At 41.5% G+C, this 21,906-nt stretch overlaps 2 protein-coding genes across 6 annotated transcripts in view; one reads left to right on the top strand and one right to left on the bottom strand.

Moving 5' to 3' along the window:
- The window catches only part of afap1l2 (actin filament associated protein 1-like 2), a 43,502-nt gene extending 33,948 nt beyond the window's left edge, over positions 1-9,554 (top strand). For both annotated transcript variants that reach the window (XM_028475469.1, XM_028475468.1), the window contains 9 exons: positions 378-589; positions 2,002-2,147; positions 3,199-3,310; positions 3,398-3,637; positions 4,212-4,458; positions 7,536-7,709; positions 7,791-7,978; positions 8,750-8,920; positions 8,998-9,554. In XM_028475469.1, the coding sequence (XP_028331270.1) occupies positions 378-589; positions 2,002-2,147; positions 3,199-3,310; positions 3,398-3,637; positions 4,212-4,458; positions 7,536-7,709; positions 7,791-7,978; positions 8,750-8,920; positions 8,998-9,024 (1,517 nt within the window). In that variant the 3' untranslated portion in view covers positions 9,025-9,554. The remainder of the gene's footprint in view (positions 1-377; positions 590-2,001; positions 2,148-3,198; positions 3,311-3,397; positions 3,638-4,211; positions 4,459-7,535; positions 7,710-7,790; positions 7,979-8,749; positions 8,921-8,997) is intronic.
- vwa2 (von Willebrand factor A domain containing 2) lies at positions 9,176-21,724 on the bottom strand. 4 transcript variants are annotated; one of them, XM_028475472.1, is made up of 16 exons: positions 21,486-21,724; positions 21,239-21,303; positions 19,108-19,169; positions 18,226-18,279; positions 17,626-17,700; positions 16,086-16,219; positions 15,910-16,019; positions 15,182-15,379; positions 14,966-15,099; positions 14,753-14,882; positions 13,632-13,687; positions 13,435-13,542; positions 12,187-12,768; positions 10,910-11,461; positions 10,101-10,223; positions 9,176-10,028 (listed from the first exon to the last, which is right to left on the bottom strand). In XM_028475472.1, exons 2-16 carry the CDS (start codon positions 21,280-21,282, stop codon positions 9,901-9,903), a joined length of 2,490 nt encoding a protein of 829 aa, XP_028331273.1. In that variant the 5' UTR covers positions 21,283-21,303; positions 21,486-21,724; the 3' UTR covers positions 9,176-9,900. The 4 variants fall into 4 exon arrangements, with proteins under 4 accessions (XP_028331273.1, XP_028331274.1, XP_028331271.1 ...); XM_028475473.1 differs by lacking the exon at positions 18,226-18,279 and having other exon boundaries at positions 21,486-21,718; XM_028475470.1 differs by lacking the exon at positions 21,486-21,724 and having other exon boundaries at positions 21,239-21,476.
- Positions 21,725-21,906: the final 182 nt, after the last annotated feature.

Here is a 21,906-nt window from a genome sequence, read left to right as displayed (position 1 = left end):
TAGAACGTAAAATGGTTCCCTAGTTTAGCGTTGAATTATAATTGTCAATTTAATTCATCAAATTGTCATGGCAATTACAATTACAATGTAAATTATCTTAATTGCAATTTAATTACGTCAGCAACAGATTTATAAAATTACAGATACAATTATAATTACACCATAATTGTAAATAATCAATTATGCAATTACATTTATGATCAACCCGGGACCCCAACCCTGATGAGAAATATTCACTGAATGAAAATGCACTGTTCTTTAAATTTTCCTTGTGATGTTATCCGAGCCTTTTTTTCTGGTTGCCCTCCTCAGTTTGAAAACCCTAGTGTTTAGCACTAGCAGTGTTACTAGCAGTGTTTTCCTTGGTTTTCTGGCAGGTTACCTTAACGTGCTGGTGAACAGTCAGTGGAGAACCTGCTGGTGTCTCATAAAGAACGGACAGCTGTGGTTCTACCAGGACAAAGGCAAGAACAAAGTGAGCCAGCCAGCTGTGAAACTGGAGGGCTGCAGTGTGGCACCTGACCCGAACCCAGAACGCCTCTACTCATTCAGGATCGACATGGAGGGCACTCAGCTGGCCACCCTGGAGGTACAAAACCACTTTGAACTTCACTATGGAACTCATACTGGACTGGATACTTTGAAATAGTTTCTCTAGTCATATTGTGCTCTTCAACCTGCTTTAAAAAACTATTTTCAACGCAGTAGTCAAGAAGTGTGTCTATTGAGTGGAAAATTGTTTATTGAAAACCTACTGAACTATGTTGCACGTATTATGCCTATGCTTTATATTGACTTTAGTTAAAGGTATTGTGGAGGATGTTGATATGGCTTCAAAATCCAGGTGGATCATCAAGACTATTGGTCCTCCTAATTATCACTCATTATCTGGTGATAGCTTTACGTACGTGCTCGTCCCTAGCTAGTTCTTGCTTGCTGCGCATGCGCACTTTCAAGTGTTTAAAAGAGGGCGAATCACTAACTTGGAAAACAAACTCGGAAGAGGATCATAGTGGTATGCTTTCGATTCAAATTTGACAATAATCGACCTAGTCGTTATTAGCAGAGAAGTTTATCCTTATGTAAGCTATGATTAGCGTTGCGAGCCCTAGCACAAGTCACGCAGCGGGCTCGTGCACGCTCTCACACATGTAATAGGCGTTCCCTCTTTGGAGCAGATGGAGTGTTGCGCATGTGCATTTTTTTTAATAAGTGGAGAGGGCGTTTCTTTTCTAAACTTCGGGAAAATCCTCCTCTATACCTTTAATATTGTGTTGTTCTGACTTCTGTAATACAAGAAGAGATTTATTTGACAGAAGAGGCAGAGCAAGCGTTTTAAAAAGTAGCACATACTGCGTCAGCATTACTCAACAAGATAATTAAAAGCTGAGATACTTTTCAGCTCACTAACATGTCGTCATACGACCCCTCTGTATGTGTGTGTGTGTGTCGGGGTTTTCTGGGCCGAGGGTTACACCCTGTTCATTAGTCTTGCAGTACCACCCAGCTGCAGAGAGCATGTGGTCATAGCTTCAGGAATTCAGAGGGTTTTGTGCCTCAAACACAGACGGGCGATAATATTTTTACTTGCTTTAATTTCATTAGCAAAATAAAAACAGCTTCATTAACTCAAACGAAGCAATGAATACAAAAGTTCCATCGACCAAGAATGAGGGAAATAGGTTAGAAATTAACAGATGACATAACTTTAGTGGGATAACTTGAGCAGAACAAAGGGAATCGCGTTGAACAAACTTTGCCATCATCTCTTCTACCAGCAGGCCCAACAGAGGGCGCTACAGAGCTCCACCAAAACACCCAAAGCTTGCAATACATTAAATCATAAAATTTTGTCTGAAGCATCAATTCTGTATGAATTTAATCAACGTATAAACAAAATGCATTTTTTGACATGAATTATTGCAACAGGCCTATCAAACCCTAAATGACTAATTTCTTTAATTCCATGATGTAGTGGACTCTCTCCTATGTGATCTGCAGGCTAAGACTTCAGCAGACATGGGTCACTGGCTGGGCCTCCTGCTGTCACTGACGGGAACCAAGACCGACCCCGAGGAGCTGACGTACGACTACGTCAACGCTGATCGAATTTCCTGCATCGTGAACGCTGCAAAAACCTCCTTTTAGTGAGTTGTTCTAACCCTAATGTTAGTTTGTTAGAACAAAATCACAGATACATCAACAAACATCTACAGCAGTTTTTTCTAAACTCTATCTGCTGCAGAAAAAAGTTGAGCTAAAATAAACTGTAATGCAACAGAACAAATCACCTTGACTGTAGGACTAATAAAAGGCTTTGTTTGGCTGCAGTGTTGGATGTGATCCACTAATCTAGTCAACCACAAGTGAACACAAAGCCACCACATAAAGGCTGTGAATGTTTGTAAAACACCAACATTTCAAAAAGCCTGCCTCAACCACAAATCCAGAACGTCCACAACCACAAAATGTATGTTTTAATAAGTGGAACAACTAAACCTGTCTGTTAACCTACAGAGGAAAGCACTTGGTAGAAAGTAACAAGGGATTTTATATTTGTCACAGCAAATGTAACTTTATCAGCCTTGTTCCAGACGCCCATGCTACAAACTAGAATATAATAATAAATATGAATAACTGCTCATGTTAAGGACGGGGACAAATTCCTGACTCTTGCTTGTATCGCTTTAAACCACGTGTCAAACTCATGGCCCGAGGGAGCATCCAATTCGGCCTGCAGGAGAAAGTAAAAATGACAGAAAAGATGTGAATCATTGTGTAAATGAAACAACAATTTTTGCAGGGGATCAGTTTTTCCTGTTCTTTAAAATTCATGATTGCAGTCATTTTCAATGTTAAACTGTTGAAAAACACTCAAAATCCTTATGAAATTCTTTGATTTTCATAAAATTATTACATAATGTGTGTTTTTGTATTTGTATGGTTTATATGGATCCGGAGTATGAAATAAAGGTATAAAAAAAAATCATTTCACTTTATTTAATAGAAAATGGACACAAAAACTAGGAAATGTAAAGTAAAGGTCCTGTTGGGACTGATATCTATCTTTTATTGCTTGTGTATTGTTGGTTTCTTACATATTTAGTATTTCATGTATACGTAGAAGTGCAAACTTGGGCACAATTATGTTGAAATTACTCATTTTGATGCATAAAATCTGTGTGTGTGTGTGTGTAGCTTGATGCAGAGGAGGTATTCAGAGCCAAACGCCTACATAGAAACGCCACCATCTATTCCTCATAACTCTGAAGAACTGTACGATGACGTAGCATCTATAGCTGACCCAGAAGTAAGATGTCCACCATTCTTTCTTGTTGCATGTTTCACTTGTATTTATATTTATACACACTACTCCTTCCCTTTTAATAACCCACAGGATGCTGAAGAGAGCAGTATTCCCGACTGTGAGGACAACAACGTCCAGAAGCAAGCTGAAACATGTTTGCAACATCCCACAGACCCAGGAAGCACAGAAGAAGAAATTGAAAACAGGATTTACTTGGACCTGGTCCCTGTGCGCTCCTTCCTCCACACATCCTGTGGGACTAAAGAAAGTGGCAAACATCCTCCCAGCCCTGCAGACCAACCTAAAAACTCTGCTTGTCCAAATGAATCGGTAGAGTACAATAATATCTTTATTTTGGAACAGCTCTTTCACAGTAAAAGTGAGATAAAGGATTTGTTTGACAAGTATGTTACAAAAAGGAGGTTTGTGAGGAAATGGGGGTTCCCAACATCAATCAACATGGTTCATTCTGTGAAAGTCATGAAGGTGCACCCCAAATTAGAAAAGATCTGATGAAAGATTTTCATCATACACTAACTCTAAAACCAAAAGTTTGACCTGATGTTGGTGCTGCAGGAAAGGTCAAATCATTACCACAACCAATAGGGTTCATATTCTTGTGGTAATTAATGTTGACAGTAAACTTAAGAAGTTTCGGATGAAAACTATTCAAGATACATTCATTCAAATTTAAAAGTTTGGCCTGATGGTGGTGCTAGCGAACAGGTCAAGGTTTCATTATCAAGGGGTTATTTGTTTGCCTGACAAACTTTTTCTGAAAATCCTTTTCTGGAAGCAAATATCTCTGGGGTCAGATTAACCCCAAGGGTAAATAAAATGTGTAATATGAGGGTTAAATATTCAAAAGTAACCTTTTATGTTCTACTGTGTTCTTTTTCCTCAGATTATTACAACTTCTTGTATAGAACTAGAGTCACCAGCAGCAGCAGTAGAGGAGTTAACTTTGTTCCCTGCAAGTGACAAACAAGAAGAATCACAGCCGATGTACCCGCAAAATCAGCCCGACTCCCCCTCCTCACAGAGCCAGGAGAGCCCCAGGAGAAGTAACGTAACGATCCCACAGGCCTTCAGCTGCTCTAAGGGACAACCCCACAGCCCAGTGCCAGCACGCACTAAAGCACACACTATAGGTGAGGCACAACCAGAGGGGAAGTAACTGATTAGTACTTACTGTATGTTACTGTAATTCAGTTGGTTTTATGGATACTTGTACTTTTGAGTATATTTCTAAATCAGTCTTTTTTTTTTTTTTTTTTTTTTTTTTTCACCTTGTCTGCACATGCTGTTGAAGGTTAACACTACAAGAAGTGCAATCTTTTAACAGCAATGCATATTTTATTATTGCAATTAAATAAATTAATTTATTTCATTGCATAATTGTGACCATCACCAGCCCTCCCTAGGGAAGGGTAAATACTTTATTAAAGGGAGGATGTAAAAAAGAGAGGGCAGTGTTACACCAGGGTGAGGGGGGTGGGGGGGGGAGTTAACAGGGAGGAGGGATACAAGATAGGAAAACGAATGGGTGGGGAATAGTCAATAAGTTTCAAGTGATGTGATGTGAAATTGTGGTTGTGTATATTGTGCTTATTGTTGTGTTATCAAGCCAGTCTGGTGACCAGTGTGCGGCTTAGGAATAATGGTGGTGGCTGTGAGCAGAGGAGGAAGTGAGTGGAAGTTACATAAAACAGGTATTTGGGAACAACGTGTCTATGGTTGAGCCCAGTATGAGTGTTATCCCACAGCCCGAGGCCAGTGCGTCCATGACAAATGTGATTCCAAGAGCCGCTACTGCAAAACCCATGAGCCGCCCCCGGGCCCGAAGAAGCAGTCGGGCCAGCAGAAAGAGCGAGAGATCTAGGGGCCCCCGGCGACCACCCCACGGCCAAGCAGTCCCCCGAACGCCCCCAAGGTCCCAAGCCGAGAGGCTGCCATTGCCCCCCCCATACACACCCGAAAAGCCCCCAAGGAGCCAAGGACCCAGCACACCACGCCACCAACTCCAACCCCCAACCCCCAGGCAACCCCAGGGACCAGGACCCCCCCAAGGGCAAGCCCCCGGGCCAAGCCCCCCGGGACGCGCCCCCCACCCCAGCCCAGGTCCCGGCCACAGCCCAGCAGGACCGCACAGCCCCAGACGGCACAAGGCCAGCAGCCCAGGGCCCGCCGCCCCCCGGACAGCGCAAGCCACGGGGCAGCGCCCCCCGCCGGCCCGCGAGCAACCGGCGACCCCCACCGCGGGGACGGAGGCACCCCAACGGCACACATCCAGCGCGGGACAGCAGCCCCCAGCCAAAGATGCCCCGGACCCACCCACCAGTCCGCAGATGGCAGGACATACCCACCAGGCGGCCGAAAGCAACCTCAACCACCGGAACAGCTAACGCCGCCCCCCCAGTAAACAGCATCATCCCGAGGCGCCAAACAACCCTGCCCCAACCCCGGTGAGGACACCAGCACCCCCCCAGCACACCCACCCCCCAAACCGGCGAGGCAGGCCGCCCCGGGCCCACACACCGCGGGGCCCGCCCCCAAGGCCACCAGGAGACAAAGCAAGCACCAAGCCACACCCAAGGGGGAGAGGCACCCCCGCGCCCCACCCGGCCGACACAGCCCGGAAAGACCCCGCAAGGAGAGACCCCGGCAAAGCCCCCCCGAGACCCACCGCCACGCCCGACCGCACCATCTTGATGTACTTTTACTCTATGCAGTGGCCCAGCCACCAACAGAGGGGCCAGGCCCCCACCGGAGAGGCCCAAATATGTGTACCAACCCACCACCCTGTTATGGTGCCTCTCCATTCCCCAATGGAGAGGCACTTCCCAATCCCCTGTGTGAATGTGTGTGTTTGGTGAATGTATGGGGTGTAATTAAAAGAAGGGGGATGGAGGGGAGCGGTGCTCCCCCTCCAGCCTCTGTGGATTTATGTGTATGTGGTGTAATAGGCCGGAGGGTGGCATGTTGAGATGCGATTAAAATTGGAGGGATTAGTAGGGCAACTAGAGGTGGGAGGGCCGCCCCCACGCCACTACATAGTAACACAGGTGGCGGCCCCCTCCACCCCCAGCCCCCCAAGGGTTGGGTATCGGTGTGTGGTGCATTTTGTGAGTGAGCCAGACCAGCTGGGAGTGGGGTGAAGTGAACATGTAGGAGGCCTGTCCAGTGTGAGCCGGGCCCGTCCGCGTGGCGGGCGCAGACGGGCAAGTGGCACTGCGGGCCCCGGAACAGCACAGTCGGAGACCCCCCCCCCCCACGGCACCCCCCAGACCGCGCCGGCCCCGCGGAGCACGGCGACACCCCCCACCCCCGGGCACAGCCAGGCACCAACCCCATCCCCCGGCGCCCCAGGGGGCCCCAGCCCACCCGGCGCCACGATACAACACTCTCCACCGGGAGGCGGCCCCGGCCCCCCCGACGAGAGAGGACGCCATCCACCGCCAAGCAGGGCCATCCCGCCAGCCACGGACCGGCAAGCCAGAGTACCGAAGCACCCCCAGCCCGGAACCGCCCCCCCCACACCAACGGCGCCAATAGAGCCCCCCCCCCCCCCCCCCCCCCCCACGGAGGCAATCCCCGACGACCCACGCACCGGCACGAGACACCCCCCCCGACGCCAGCACACCCCGAACAACAGCGGGCCCAAGGCCACCAGCCCCGCCCCGCCCAAGGCTGCGCAGCGCCGCCACGAGCCGCGGCCGGTCCCCGGGCAGATGGCCGGAGAGCACCTCCCCGGACACGTAGCCCAAGGATCCGCCCCCGGGGCACCCCCGCCCCGGAATCGCGCCCACGGCGCCCGGTGCACCCAGCCAGCAGACCAGCCAAATCAGTCTTTTTTTTATTCTACTTAAGTACGTTTTAAAAGAAATTACATTTCTACACCCAACTGGTAGTGAGTAAATACATTTTTATTTGCGATTACTTATTTATTTCTGTTTCATGGTCTCATTGAACATAATCTATATGTTTTTAGTCTGCGCCATTTCTGATCAACGCCACTGACTCTTGCTTGAGTACAATTTAAATCAAATAACATTACTTCTACTTGAGTAGGTATCGGTACTTTTTAAGTGACACAAGCACCATCACAATCACAACCATGTCTCTGCACTTGTGCACTACTTCAGCGCCCTCTAGTGACCATTCAGTTATTTTACAAAATATTGGCTTTTAATAACTATGATTTCATCCTATTTGCCTTTATTCACAGGGTCTCCAGGCTCAGTCGAGGTGAAATTGGGTAAAAACCGCACAGAGGCCGACATGCGGCGCTACATCGATGAGCTCCAACATCTGGAGAAAGAGCGAGAGGAGGTGAGGAGCAGTTTGGGGAAGCTGAAAAAAGAGCGGAAGGAAACCAAAGAGGAGCTTAGTGCCTGCCAAGGTACATGCACCTTTGCACAGCCGCTGTTTGAAAGCCTGCACTGAGGAGTGAGAGTGACAGCAGTGATGATAATGTGCACAGATCCACAGCAGCAGCTCACCTTGGAGGCCTGTCTGAAGCAGAAGGAGGAAGCGTGTCGGGAAGCAGAGAACCACAGGGTGGAAGTGGAGCTGCAGTTAGTGGAAGTGAAGGAGAGTTTAAAGAAAGTGGAAGCAGGGCCTTTCACACTGGGAACCACGCTGGACAGCAGCCTCCAGGACCCTCCCTCAGTGAGTGCTCAGATGATTCTGCTTTACAAGAAAAAACAGACATAAGCCTCAGCAAACAATCAGTGTTGGGGTCAATTACACTTTAATTATCCATGTTCAATTACAATTGAATTACGATTGCAGTGATCGACATTTTTCCCAATTCCGATGATTTTTTTTTTAATCCATTTATCCAATTACATTCTCAATTACTAAAGTTAAATTACAATCAATCACAAATTCTGTTCCTAAATGACCCCCGTGAAACATGTTTACTCGTGTTAGCATCTCTTTCAACTGGTCAGTTTTGATCACGGTTGGGGTCAATTGTATTCGCAGAATTGAAATTGTTATAGTAATTGGGTTCAGAAAATTGAGATCGTAATTGGTATAACAATTCTACAAAAACTGTCAATTCTAATTTATTTAAACATAAAACATGTCAATTAGTATTTTAAAGCTGATTTAAGTCATGTAGCAAAACCAATCAGTTATAAGAGATGTTAACACTTGAGGAAAAATGTTTTATTGGGGTTGTTAAGGCACAGTATTTGTGATTAATTGTAATTGAGAATGTAATAACCCTTGCCTTATATCAGCTTTAAAATACACAAATAAAAAATTAAATACATGTGTATTACCCATAGAATTGTAACATGGTTTTGCATTTAATTTAATTCTAGTTTTGAGATACCAATTACAATAACAGCAACAGGCATTTTCAATTACAATTATAATTGACCCCAATCCTGCTAACAATCAACCATCTATGTCCCTAAATGTAACTCTCAGGTTAAAGCAACATCTACGACCACACCCCAAGGTTCATCTTCATCGTCATGCCAACCCCTTAACTGCAGCTCATGTGCAGAAGCAGCTTCTCCAGTGAACTCTGCCTCAGCTTTAAAAAACAGACCTGCCTCCGTCATGACTACAAAAGGAACCGTGTTGCAGAAAGCTAAAGTGAGATTCCACATTTGAAGTCAACACACCTGAGAAATACAGTGTAAATGATTATTTCCTGTTTTTCCTCTTTCTAGGAATGGGAAAAGAAGTCCAGCACATAAGACAGAAAGTTAACTTTTGTTTGTCCTCCACGTCCTGCTATAGCACAGAACAAAGCAGGTAGTAGTTAAAGCCTCCTGCATCCTCATCACCATGACTACAAGGACTGAGTCCGTGAGAGACACGCCCCCTCATTACAATCACTGGATGACCGTTTAGTGGCTTTTTTCTCCAACAGGAACAATTGAAAGCATCTTTTTTTTTTTTAACAAATCTACAAAAATGCACACAGAATGTTTCAACACTGCAATGAAATATTTAAACCACTGAGACCAAAAGTCTACCCTGTTCACATAAACGGCCATGTAGATTGTAGCTTGGTTCATATATGCTGGTAGCCAAGATGTAAATATATTTCCACTATTATTCAGCCTAGTGTTGGCTTGTACTGCTAGCTAAAATATGCACTTTTTATTCAAATAAAAATGTACTGACAAAGCCAGAGTGTGTCCCCTTGGTTTAAGATTAATGTTGGTTCTTTATTAAATAGCTCCTGAATATTTAATAACAATAAAGTTTGTCACACAAAGTACATTTGTTTCCACTGGTAAATGTGTCTTTTTCTGTAAAATAATAAACCTTTAAATAAATGAAAGGGTCTTTGGTTTATCAGTAAGAAACAAACAGGGAAAAAAAGCTATAAAATGACATAAAATAAAGCTTATGTATGATTTGATCACTGAGGAAAGTTAAAGCAATGCACTATAAACATAAATCACAGATTTACACAATAAGAAAAGTTTACAGCACAGTGACGCATCAACAAAAACACACAAGGAAAAAACATTAAAGGCATGTGTTGAAATGAGTGCATTAAAAAAAAAAAAAAAAAGTATAATTCCCTTTTCATCACTAAGACAGCTTTGTGTTACTGTGAGTCAGACGACATGTCGCCGGCGGTGAAGTTTGTAGCGATGTAGGAGCTTTGCATGGCTTTTCCTCTGACTTTTCTTCCTCAGAGCAGCAGGTCTTGGTCGATCACCTCTGGAGGAAACCCGACTGCTTTCTGCAAATGAATCACACAGTAAATCAGGAATCGCTGCTGGTAAAACACATTTTTCATAAAAATGCCCCTGACTTGTTTCACAGTGCGGCCCTTCGTGGCCTTGACATTGGCAGCGAAAACTTCCTCCTGAAAGGACGCAGACTCCATCATTCATGCATGGGTTTGGCCTGCACAGATTAACAGGTTTCTTCACCTCTGAAACACAAAAGAAAACCAACAAGTGTGTTAGAAACGGTCACTGCACGCACGGACAACAAAACAAAGCTTTTGAGTGTCAGTAAGCAGTACCAAGTTGTGGAACAGTTAACAGTGAGTGTGGAAATAAATTAAAGCAATTAAAATATGAATACATAAAATGTAAAATGTTAAAGGGAAAACATTATAAATAGGTGTGTATATATTTACATAAATTGTATAATTATATGGATACATATCAGTTATGTCTCCTTTTATAGTTTAAATAGGTGTATAAGTAGATTCACGTATAGAAATATAGTATAGTACTAGATATTATGAAGGGTAGGATCCTATATGTTTATACTTCCTACTCTTCAAACGTGCAGGATTTTTTTAACCATTTAATCTCTCTTTGCTTTGTTTGATGTTTTAATTATTATTTTTTCATAATGGTAAATACACTGCTGTTGGGTTAATGTTCAAAATAAAAATGTAATCAAATCAAAAATCTCTAAATCCAGACCATTCTTTCTCCTAAAGGCTGGGATATCAAAGTGTTAATTGCTTCTCGTGACCCCATGTATACTACACAATGCACAATTTAGCAGAGACTCGGCCGATCCCAAAAATCACACAGTGTATGCCCGCCTTTAGTGTAAAAACATTGTTATAAAAGCTGCAGTGAGGTATTTTTGCATTGGTACCTGAACACAACATCTGCACCAGCACATCCTCGTGGTATTTCAGATCCTCGTACGACGGCACTGAGATCATACGTTCCTCCGATGCAGAGATCTGCATCAGCCGCTGCCTCTGTACATCTCCGATACCGACAACAAACACAGAGACGCCGTTATCTCTCATTTTCTGAGCAGGCACCGCTGCATCGTCTCCACCTGAGCCGTCCGTCACCACCACCACCGCCTTATTGACTCCAGGTCGAGCGCCTTTGGCCACAGTGAGGACGTTGGAGTGGATGTGAAGTAACGCTGTGCCCGTTGAAGCCACGCCCCCCATGTAGTTAGCCTCTCCTACAGCCTGGAGGATGGCTGACCCAGTGTCGTGTGTGTCCAGGCTGAAGACGGTGGCCGCTCTCCGGCCGTAGGTGACGAGGGCCACCTGGGCCACGTCTCGGTTGATGTCAAACTGGACTGTGAGGCTTCGCACAAAGTTCTGGAGGGTGGCAAAGTTATCAACGCTGACTCCACCTGATGCATCTAGAGCAAACACCAGGTCTACAGCTTGACCCAGACAACCTGAAATACATTCAAGACAACTGCTTAGAACATGTGTCAAACTCAAGGCCCAGGAGCCAAAACCGGGCATTTAGAGCATCCAATTCAGCCCACAGGAAAAAGCAAAAAAGACGGAAAACATTCATCATTGTGTAAATTACCAAAAACTTTCTTAAATTACATTACATTTTTTTTTAATTGCAAATTGTAGAAATGTTTTTTTTTTAACTGGTAATTTCCTTACAAACAATTCCCCTAAAGATTACACAAAAGATGTTCACAATTGTGCAATATAAAAAATGCATTATTTACCTTTTTTCAAGACTAAACCATGCATTACTGTCAACAAAAAAATTGCACTACATGTGGCGTTAACCTTTGACATGATAAATTAGAGATAATGTAATAAATACATGTATTTTGTTATTTTTCATTATTTATTTTGGGTTTTTCCATTTATTTTTCATGGATTGATAGTAAATACATTTTAAAACTTGGACAAAAATATAATTTACACCTGGATCAGCAAACTAAGGCACAATAATGTGGAAATCGTTTTTTTCCGCCACCTAACATCTGCAGCCCCCTAGATATCAAACTGATCAGTATTTGGCCCCTGAGTAAGAATGTGTTGGAGTCCCTGGAATTCAAAACACAAAGAGAAATCTCACTGCTTTAAAACCATATTGAAAATCTCAGAAGCATCAATAAAAACAGAGAAAGAGAGATATTTGACGTCATGTTACCTTGTGTATCCACACTGCAGATCTTTGCCTTGAGCTCAGGAATCTTGGCTGTGAGTTTGTCAGGTAATGCGTACGTGAGGGTCCTCTGGGGATTTCCTGTGATATTATTCAGCTGCTCTCTCAAGCGTTCCGGTCCCACTCCTATCAGGAAGATCTCCCGATCCCGTGCATATTTGGACGGCTCCACCACCTCATCCAGAGATGGAGTAGCCGTCAGCAGTACCACCACTCGGGGCAGGTCATCGGTTACGTCAGCATAGACCGGCGCGCTCACAAAGCCGTTACGTGTGACGTAGCGAAGTGCCTGACCCGTCCGTGTCTCGCCGCCCACCGGCTTAAGAGCATCCACAGCCTTAAGGAGATCCTTAAGGTTTCCTTTCAATTTACCAACTGGGGCCTCAACATGCGTGTCTGCGCCGTACACGGCCACGCCCACTTTACTGGGACTGTTGGAGCCGATCACAGTCTGCACAAAGCGCTTCAGGACGGACTTGAGTCGCAGAAAGCCTTCCAAGGTGATCGTGGAGGAACCTTCCAGAAGAAAGAGCAGGTCTACAGCGCAGTCCAATGAGAGAGCAGGAGCTGGTGAAGGATGAAAAGGGTTAGATTGCATGTGCTCATAAGGACAGTGTGAATAGCTAGAAATGTTGGGGCACACATTTTATTTTGTTTTCATTATTTCACTCCTTTATTACAATAGACAAAACTTTTATTTTCTACCTTTTGTTATTATATTTTCTATGCATGTTACAAGTTTGACAAACTAAGTCCCACGTGTCAAACACATGGCTCAGGGGACAAATCTGGCCCTATAGAGCATCCAATTTGGCCCACAGCAGCAAGCAAAAAAAGTCTCAGAAACCATGATTCATTGTGTAAATTTTCAACTAATAAAATTGTAGATATCGACAAATTAATACACAAACTAAATTCAACTTTACAGGGGTCACATTTTACATGATGGCAGCCTTTTTAATCTTAAATTATTACGATTCTGCATTTTTTTTCAAATTATTCCACAAACTTTCCCAAAATTAAAATACTGATATTGATTAAAATACTAATTTCCCCACCTAAAATCTGTGGCCCACTTCAGATAAACTGCTCCTTATTTTGTCCCTGAACTAAAATCAGTTTGACAGCCCTGAACTACATCATGATGTAGATTAAAAAACACAAAGTGCTGAAGTTAACTTGTATCTTTTTTTTTCTCTCAGGAATAACTAGGACGTGTGACAGCTCACTGACCACAGTGGGGGTCTCCTCCGTACCCAGGTGGGCAGACACAGTGGTAGCCCTCTGCACCTTCTGACACACATGTTCCACCGTTCAGACATGGCTGAGTGTCACAAGGATCTGTGAACGAATCAGGTCGAGGCACAGAGTGAGGAACTAGGAAACAGAAACCCCTACGTTATGCTAGGTTTAATGAAGGTTGTTGTTACCAGGGCAGAGAGTCCTGTGACAGACCGTCGGGTGTCTCCTGTAAACCTTTTTGTACCTTCAAAACAGAAATGAGTCCTTCACTATTGAATAAAATATCAACACATGGGTTACACACACAATAGAACAATATACTGTAAACCTTATCAAGAACCTAATTTACTTAAACTACTAAATGGTTTAATTGTGTGAACATTTAAATCCTAACTTAAGTTCAAAACCAGCACAAGAATGGATTCATAAATGGGCTTTTCTTGTCATTTAAGTTGGTAAATAAGTAAAAAAAAAAAAAGAGGTGCAAACAAGTAATATAATAAGTCAACAATTTTTTTTTTTTGGGAAAAAAACTAGAAAATACTGGACTATTTTCCTTTTATTTTTCATTGTCAAAAGAATTCCTTGATCAACTATTCAAAACAATGCAATTTAACTAAAAATAAATCTTGAATTAAATAAATAAAGGAATAATACAAATGAAAATGAAGCATATTAATTTAAATTCTGGCTCTATAATAAACAATGCAAAACTGCATAATAGTTATTTTTCTTTTTAAAAGTGCAACTGAAAATGTATTTTGTGCCTTAACAATTGGACTTTAAAAAAAAAAGAAAAAAAAAAAAAATTGTGATTGCAATGATTTACGTCATATTTGTTTGGACCAGCAGAGGGCGCTGGTAATACAGTGGTCGGTTGGCATGCAGATATCTTGCAGTGAAGAAGAGAAGCTATGTTAGCAGACAGAGCTAATAGATAAACGTGACTTTTACAGATATTCAAGTAATATTACAGATTTTCTTTCAGTGCTAAAGGGGTAATGAATCATTTATTAACATATTTAAGCGTAGAAGGCAGCCAGAAAAAAACTATTAGCAGACTCCGCCCGCCGCCTACACTTGTGGATAGGATGTGGAAGTACTGCGATTCAATTTTCAGAAAATCGATATCAACCGTGATACCTATGAATCGATTTTTAACTGCCTTACGATTAATCGTTACATCCCTACTGGTTATTATTTTGTCACTTGCTAACGCTACATCTTCTATTATATTTGCTGAAGTGGTAATATTATTTTTAATGTTTATGCATGAATGCTTTCTATGGATGCTTCCATGCACACTAACCTGTAGTAGGGGCACAGAGATGTGTAGGGGGAATAGCCTTTGGCTCCTTTCCAACACATGAAATTCCCATGCAGCTCTTTAACCGTCTCCAGTGTCTTCCTCTCACATGGGAATGACTCCACCTGACACCCTGAAGGGGTGAGACAGTGAGAAGCATGAGGTTTTTTTTTTTGGGTGGTCCATATAAATGTGGGTGTGAAAGGGACCACGAACTTGCTGGTGCAGAGCTGCAGATGGAGAATGTGCTGAGGGTGGTGAGCAGACCATTGACAGCATCGTAGAAATGCTCAGCAAAAAAGACGTGGCTCTCCATTGGCTCACTGGCCAAAACCTGTAGCTCCTCCCACCTAAAAACATAAAACAGAGCAGAGTCTCTTTGGAAACATTGTGAATGGATAAATTGTGGATGGTGATTATGATGATCCATACTTTGGGTAGCGCAGGCCTACAGCGAACAGGACCACTCCTGCCTCTTTGAGCTGTGCAGCAGCATGGAGCACGTTTCCCTGTGACCTCCCGTCTGACAGAAGGATGGCGATGCGCGCCACGCTGGAGGAGTTACGGCCGCCCGGAAAACCTTTCCTCAGGACGTATTTTAAAGCCAGGCCGGTTTGGGTGCTTCCTCCTCTGAGAGGGCAGTTTGGAAAAAGAGTTTTAAATACATGAAACACATTCGGTAACACTTTACTTGAAGCTGTCATTAAGTGTTGTTTGTTAGATCCTTCCACATACTGTAACCCCAAAAACACCAACATACAGTAGCTCCAAAGGTGTCATAATTTAACTTAATGACAGCATACATGACACTTTATTCATGTTAATAACAGAAAATGACAGCATGTCAGCCTTACGTAATATAATTTCAAATAAAGTGTGACCACACATTCTTTAATAAGCAAATCTACTTTTCTATTCCTCTAGTTATGATTGGTTAATATTTAACTCATTGCTGGGGAAGTTTCTTTCTAGTGGGATAAGGTAATACTTTAAATGCAGGTTATCGTTGTTGCATTTACTTTCTCACGCGTGTTTTCCTTCTATTAATTAAAGCACCTTTAAAGTGAATTCACTTATATGTACTATAATTCTAGCATTCAATAATTCACTCTGCTTGTGCCATGAAAGCATCAGAAAATGGAATGAGCACCATCACAAACCTGTAGGAGACTTTCTTCATGTGCTTCTTCAAATCTTCTTTGTTGGTGTACGAGTCCAAGGAAAACTCCAGACGAGGAGTTGAGCCAAACTGAAGGAAACCAACTCGCACCTGCACATGACCAATGACTTAATAAAAGCAAAGGGGCAATAAAAGAACAGAAGTAATAAGTCCCACCTTGTCTGGAGCGATGTCCAGTGCTTGACAGAGTTTGATGGCGTAATGTTTGGACCTTTCAAAGCTGCCTTTGCCCACACTGTAGGATCCATCCATCAGAAAGAAGATATCCATGGCTGCTGAGCACTGCATCACTTTCAATACACACAAACACACACAGTTATACAGGGCCGGCTCTGGGCATAGGCAAACCAGGCGACCTGGTTGGAGGGGTGCAAAAATTTAATTCTTAAAGTGAAATATGAAAAAAATTTAAATAAATAAAAAATACGAATAATACATTTCGACCCATCCTTCACATTTACTTGACACGTTTTCTTTTAAATAAATGATAAAAAGAACAAAAAAGCTCAATATGAAAAAAATCTTTGTGCTGACTCGCCAAAGTCTACTATCGCCTGGAGCATCACATTACCCAGAGCCGTCACTGGTTATACACTTAAATATACTGAAGGTGTCATCATAAAAAAGTACTATACTATACTCTATACCAGTGGTTCCCAACCTTTCTTGTCTTGTGTACCCCTTGAGCCTTTTTGTCATACCATGTACCCCCTCACTCCTACATGTTCATGATTCTCCAAAAGTAGAACATAACACAATTGAATATTCAATGCAAGTAATTTTATTTCATCTTCATAAATTGAACAATTAACATTCAGGCATTATTTTCTTCAAATTAAACATAAAATTTTGTCGCCTTCAAGGCAAAAAAAATGATGAATATAAGAAATAATATAATAAACGTTTGTATTATTAATAGTGCATTATTAATACTAATATATTAAGATTATATTGTTATCACAAAAGGAGCTTCTTTGAATATGTCCCCTTTAAACAGGCATTTACAATTTAAAAACAATTCATAGCGCACACATTTTAATGACGGACTTATGAAATGACTGAGAATATTTTTTTATTATCTTGGAAATAAATTCCTAATTTTTCCATGTACCCCCTGCAATGTGCTCACGTACCCCTAGGGGTACGCATACCCCTGGTTGGGAAACACTGCTCTATACCAGTGGTTCTCAACTGGTCTTACAATTCAACCAATCAAATTTAATCTTAATAATCCATAGAATATTTTTTTTTTTTTTTTAAACATGAATCTATATATTTGCCTGTGCAACAGGCCTGTCAAAAGAAAAGTTTATTTCAAAATAAAAGACAAGTCCAACCCAACCTGAGAGACTTTAAATATTTATTTTTGACCAGCTGTCTGCCACCCACCCAGTACAGGTCCGCGACCCACTTTTGGATCCCGACCCACCAGTTGAGAATCACTGCTCTATACTATACTCCTGCACTGTTGCTGCTCATCATGCTACAAACGTCTCACAAATAAATACAAACACATACTACAGTATCAGCTCAAGGGAAAGATGATTCCAGCCAAAAGGAGTTTTTTGTTCAATAATAAGCCATGCCAGTTTAAAGTGGGATGTTGACAATGTCTTGCATACTTGTTGCTAAAATCTAAAATTCTTGAATCTTTTACAGCATCCTAACTACATGAAGGATTAGAAATAATACTCACTTTCTCCTGCCGCGTTGATCTTTATGATGTTCTCATGAGTGGTTTGGATTTCCTGCACTGGTGTGCCCTGTTGAACTGGGAGAGAATGAAACAGAGGTCAACAAATGTTTCCACAGAGAAGCTGAAAAACAAGTAAACAGAGTTGGAAGGTCTATATTATTGGTAAAAAACTTTATAAATGTACAAATTAGAAATCTTTGACACAGCAGTGTTAAATACAAAACCCAAATATTAAAAAAAGAGGTATTGATTTAGTATCATTTGACAGCTGGATATTTATTGTCAAAGAGAGCAGAAATATTTACTTGACCCACGCTGCAGTAAATAAGTGAGTCATTAAAGCTAATGTGAGTCGACATGTGATTCCTACCAGCCTGGCACGTTGTCCCCAATAACCCCAACAGGTCACTGAGGCATTTATCAGGCAGAGGGCTTGAAGCACTTGAATGATTTTACACAATAAAACAAAAAAAAACAACAACCTCCATCTCTACACAAAACAGATTCCCCCTCTGAATGGCACCATGTGTCTCTTTAATGAGAGCACAGCTTGTTCGTTCCCATTAGCAGCACAGTGATGTCTCAGCCTGTCTGACTCACATTCATTCTCCATTGATGCAAAACCATTTTCACAGACAGCGTGAAAATAAAATCCTGTCAAAATGAAAACACACAGGCTAAAATATAAACACAACTAATAGGAATCACATTATTTCTGACCAGTGCACATGCATTTAGCTGAACATCTATCACCTTTTGGTCTTCTTAAGACAATTAAATTGTACAAACATACAATTTTAAAATTAAAAGGTATTTTTCTGTGCAATACACAAACCAGTGGTTGAATAATGAGACCCTTTTACGACTCTTTCATCTGTCTCTAATCTCATCATTCAAGCCTGAAAATCCTCCAGACATTAAAAGGTTTTGGGGCTCGGCCGACAGTTTTCTTCTGCTCAGAAGTGAACAAAAAGTGTGTTTGTTCAGCCTGGGCCTCAATACACAGCATTGATTTGAAAAAATTAATAAAAAATTGTAGCAAGTATTTTAGGAGCAAGTTGACATACAATTTTAATTTAAATACATATTATCAATAACCAAAATCCCATACTCAGATAAAAATGTCATTAGTGGCCCTGTCTGTGCTGGATTACTTACATATTACATCCTACAACATGTCATCTGTGCTGGAAAGGGAGGGTGTGTAACAGTCTGTTTTTCTCAAAGTTCAAAGGCTTAAAATTGGTCAGTAATAAATAGTTCAAGTGCTAAAGCTGTCATTTTTAAAAACAGTGCAAAAATGGCCTCGCTTTACAACTTCTGCCGCTTCCCTCCAGCAAAATACCAACACGTGAGTCCAACTGAGGATTCGCTATTAAAACCATTGCCTTACCTGGAAACAAACAATATTTTGTGCATAAAAGACAGAAAATCACTTTAAATAAAACAATCAACAATCATCAGCAGTAATAATCAACCAACCTTGAAGAAGAAGCAGTGTTATTAGGAATGGGAGGCAGATGTCAGGGTGCATGTCGGGACACCTGGAATTATATGGAAAGAAAAGACAGTAAGTGCCAAAAAGCTTGTGTTAACATTAACAACAAATTGTGTGGTAAAATACATACTGCAGCATTACCTGTATATGTATTATTTATCAGTGCATTTGTGTTTTCACATGGAAAAAGGACAAACAGACTATACACACATTCAAACCATTAGACAATTCAAAAACTTAAAATACTTTTGAATGGTTAAATAAAAACCCTGTAGCTAAAGCAATCCACAACATTCTCATTAACTTGCAAATCTACAACAGATGGATAAGTATGTGGAGTTCAAATCAAGCCCAAACCTCTCACACACACACAAAACCGGTTTCATTCGCGCGCAATGATTCAGAAACAAACATCATTCACAAACTAATGCATTTTGCTTTGCAAATAAGAAACATACCTATCAAACAAATACATCATGTTTTGCCCATACAAATAAACATTACAAAAAAATACTTTAAGTACAAAAATAAAATACAAATCACAATAATCTACATTGCTCATTGTTACACACACAATATAAAAAAAGGCAGATAATCTGGCAACTGACGGCCTGTGGCCCACATGCATCTCTCAGTCTCATTTTATGAGGCTCTCTAGGTAAACGCGATAAACAATCCAAAAAACACACAAAATTAATCATAAAACATAAATACAACAAATGCACACAAAATTACAGAAAAATACACCCAAAACAAACAAAATGACAACAAAAGCATTCATTTAAAAAAAAGAAGGAAAAAAACAAGATATCCAAAACAACAAAAACACACAATGAATCCAAATACACAAAACAAAATGCAAAGAAAATTAGAGGGTATAATATACAAAATGACAACAAAAACACACAAAAACCCATTGTTCTTTCCTATATTAAGGATTACATTTATGTGGCCCCGCTGTAATAGAAGTTGCCCATCACTGCTCTAGCAGGTAATGATATGATTTCAACATGATATCCTACCTGTGTATTTGCGTGCTGAGGCAGGAATAAGAACTTAGTGCCCAAGAAACCCTATGTGTAGGTAAAGCTGTGTTTATCTTAAGACAAGAGATAAACTGTGTGGGATGGAATCTTTTTTTTCTTCTAGGATTGAGGATAAAGATCTGCAGCGGCTGTCTGAGGAACCATGGGCTGATAAATATCACCAGTGCTCACTGATGCTCTATTTGTGCACTCACTGATAAGTCCTGGCGACAAGATATTTCATTACTGCCAGGGAGTGCAGCATGCTTGTAAAAGAGAGCAAGCCAAGCATGTCTGCACAGTGCACACACCTGTCCTAAAATTGGCTGCTGCTTCACAAGCATTCCTCTTGTATCCTTCACCCTCCATCAGGTTGCTGCTCTGCCTCTCCTGCCTTTTCACATTATCAACTGACTGGCACAGAGCCTTCTCTGCACCAACTTTAGAATGAGAAAACCCAAAGTTTTCTGCTTGCACACTACAGAACTTTAAGATCGTCAGTGTAAAAAAAAAAAAACAAAACACAAAATTCACAAACAAAACTAAATGGATTAAAGGTGTTGTGTGTTTGAATGCTTCCTGGGAGTTAAAAGTGCTTCAACAGTGTAATCTGTTATTAGTAAGGAATGCTAGTAAGTTTTTGGACCAACTTCTTACATAAGAGATTTCCTAACCTGTACTTTAAAGAAGGTCTGAACAGTTTTTATTCCCTCCCAGTGAGTCACCTCAAATAGCCCTTTTTTTTTTTTTTCAAACAGGATAACCCATGGAAACTGTTTAAGAGGTAGCACAAAACTTTTCCTGATGTACACAATAATGTAAATTTAACAATTACAAGCGTCAAACTCATCCGATTGTGTGACTTTGGGAGATACTGTAATATCTCAGATACTATAATAAATACAGCTGTCATCTTTAGTTGAGGAAATCAGAAAATAAATAAATTATCTGTACAAAAGTAACATATCCGAAACACCACTAGCAAACCATATTTATTAAAACAATGGTAACGTTGGACGGATAAGGCTACAATACTTAGTGATGACTGACAATTTTCGAATGCAAGAAGTGCATTTTTCTTTTTACTCACCTTCTACTGAAGTGCGCTGACAACACCTGGACACTTTTAAACATGTCAGCAGAGGCTTGACGTGACTGGTCAAAAACAGAGCACAACACATTTAGGTTTGTAAGCTGAAATTGGAGCATTGATTGGGTCATAATGGGCAAGCATACACACAAAGAGAGTTTTATCTATAGTTGCCCTAGGAAATCAATCATCATAAAATTACCTCTTTATCCTTGTTTAAAAAAAGGTTATCATTACATTTTCCTACCTTTTTGGGTAAACTCAATAAAAAAGTGCATCCCCCTGCACTTCCAAAACCACTGCTGATCAAAATAAGCCTCCACCTTTGTCCAGTATCCTGTAATTGGACGTGCAACCTCCAGTAAGTAGTCCCTCATGAATGTGTGAATGCTAGGTCTGAAGAGCCTGTTTACTTGAGAGAATCCCAGCAACGACCCCTCCCACTCTCCACGTCCACCCTCTGGGCTCTAATTTGCGCTTCATCTCAGGTGGAGCACAAAGAGCATAAAACTCTCAGCGCTTTAACATTAAAATAGACAAAGTTCAAAAGTTTACTACAGCCTCTTCAGCTTTACATTGATAATTGTCCAAAGACCAAACGTAGGCATATGCGCGTAGGAACATTTTATGTGCAACTTAACACAGAAAACCAGGTCGAACATATAAAA

This window comes from Gouania willdenowi, chromosome 19, assembly GCF_900634775.1.
Source record: "Gouania willdenowi chromosome 19, fGouWil2.1, whole genome shotgun sequence".
Classification (NCBI taxonomy): domain Eukaryota; kingdom Metazoa; phylum Chordata; class Actinopteri; order Blenniiformes; family Gobiesocidae; genus Gouania; species Gouania willdenowi.
The sequence above is the reverse complement of the archived record's forward strand: the minus strand, read 5'-3'. Positions and strand labels throughout refer to the sequence as shown.

Excerpts from the sequence above, each read along its gene's own strand:
- vwa2 (XM_028475470.1), bottom strand. The coding sequence starts at position 21,369 with ATGACCCAATCAATGCTCCAATTTCAGCTTACAAACCTAAATGTGTTG. Across the intron at positions 14,883-14,965 it reads CTGCAGCTCTGCACCAGCAA|GGTGTCAGGTGGAGTCATTC; the intron begins GTTCGTGGTCCC and ends TCACCCCTTCAG. Across the intron at positions 10,029-10,100 it reads AGGGCCGCACTGTGAAACAA|AAAGCAGTCGGGTTTCCTCC; the intron begins GTCAGGGGCATT and ends ATTCATTTGCAG.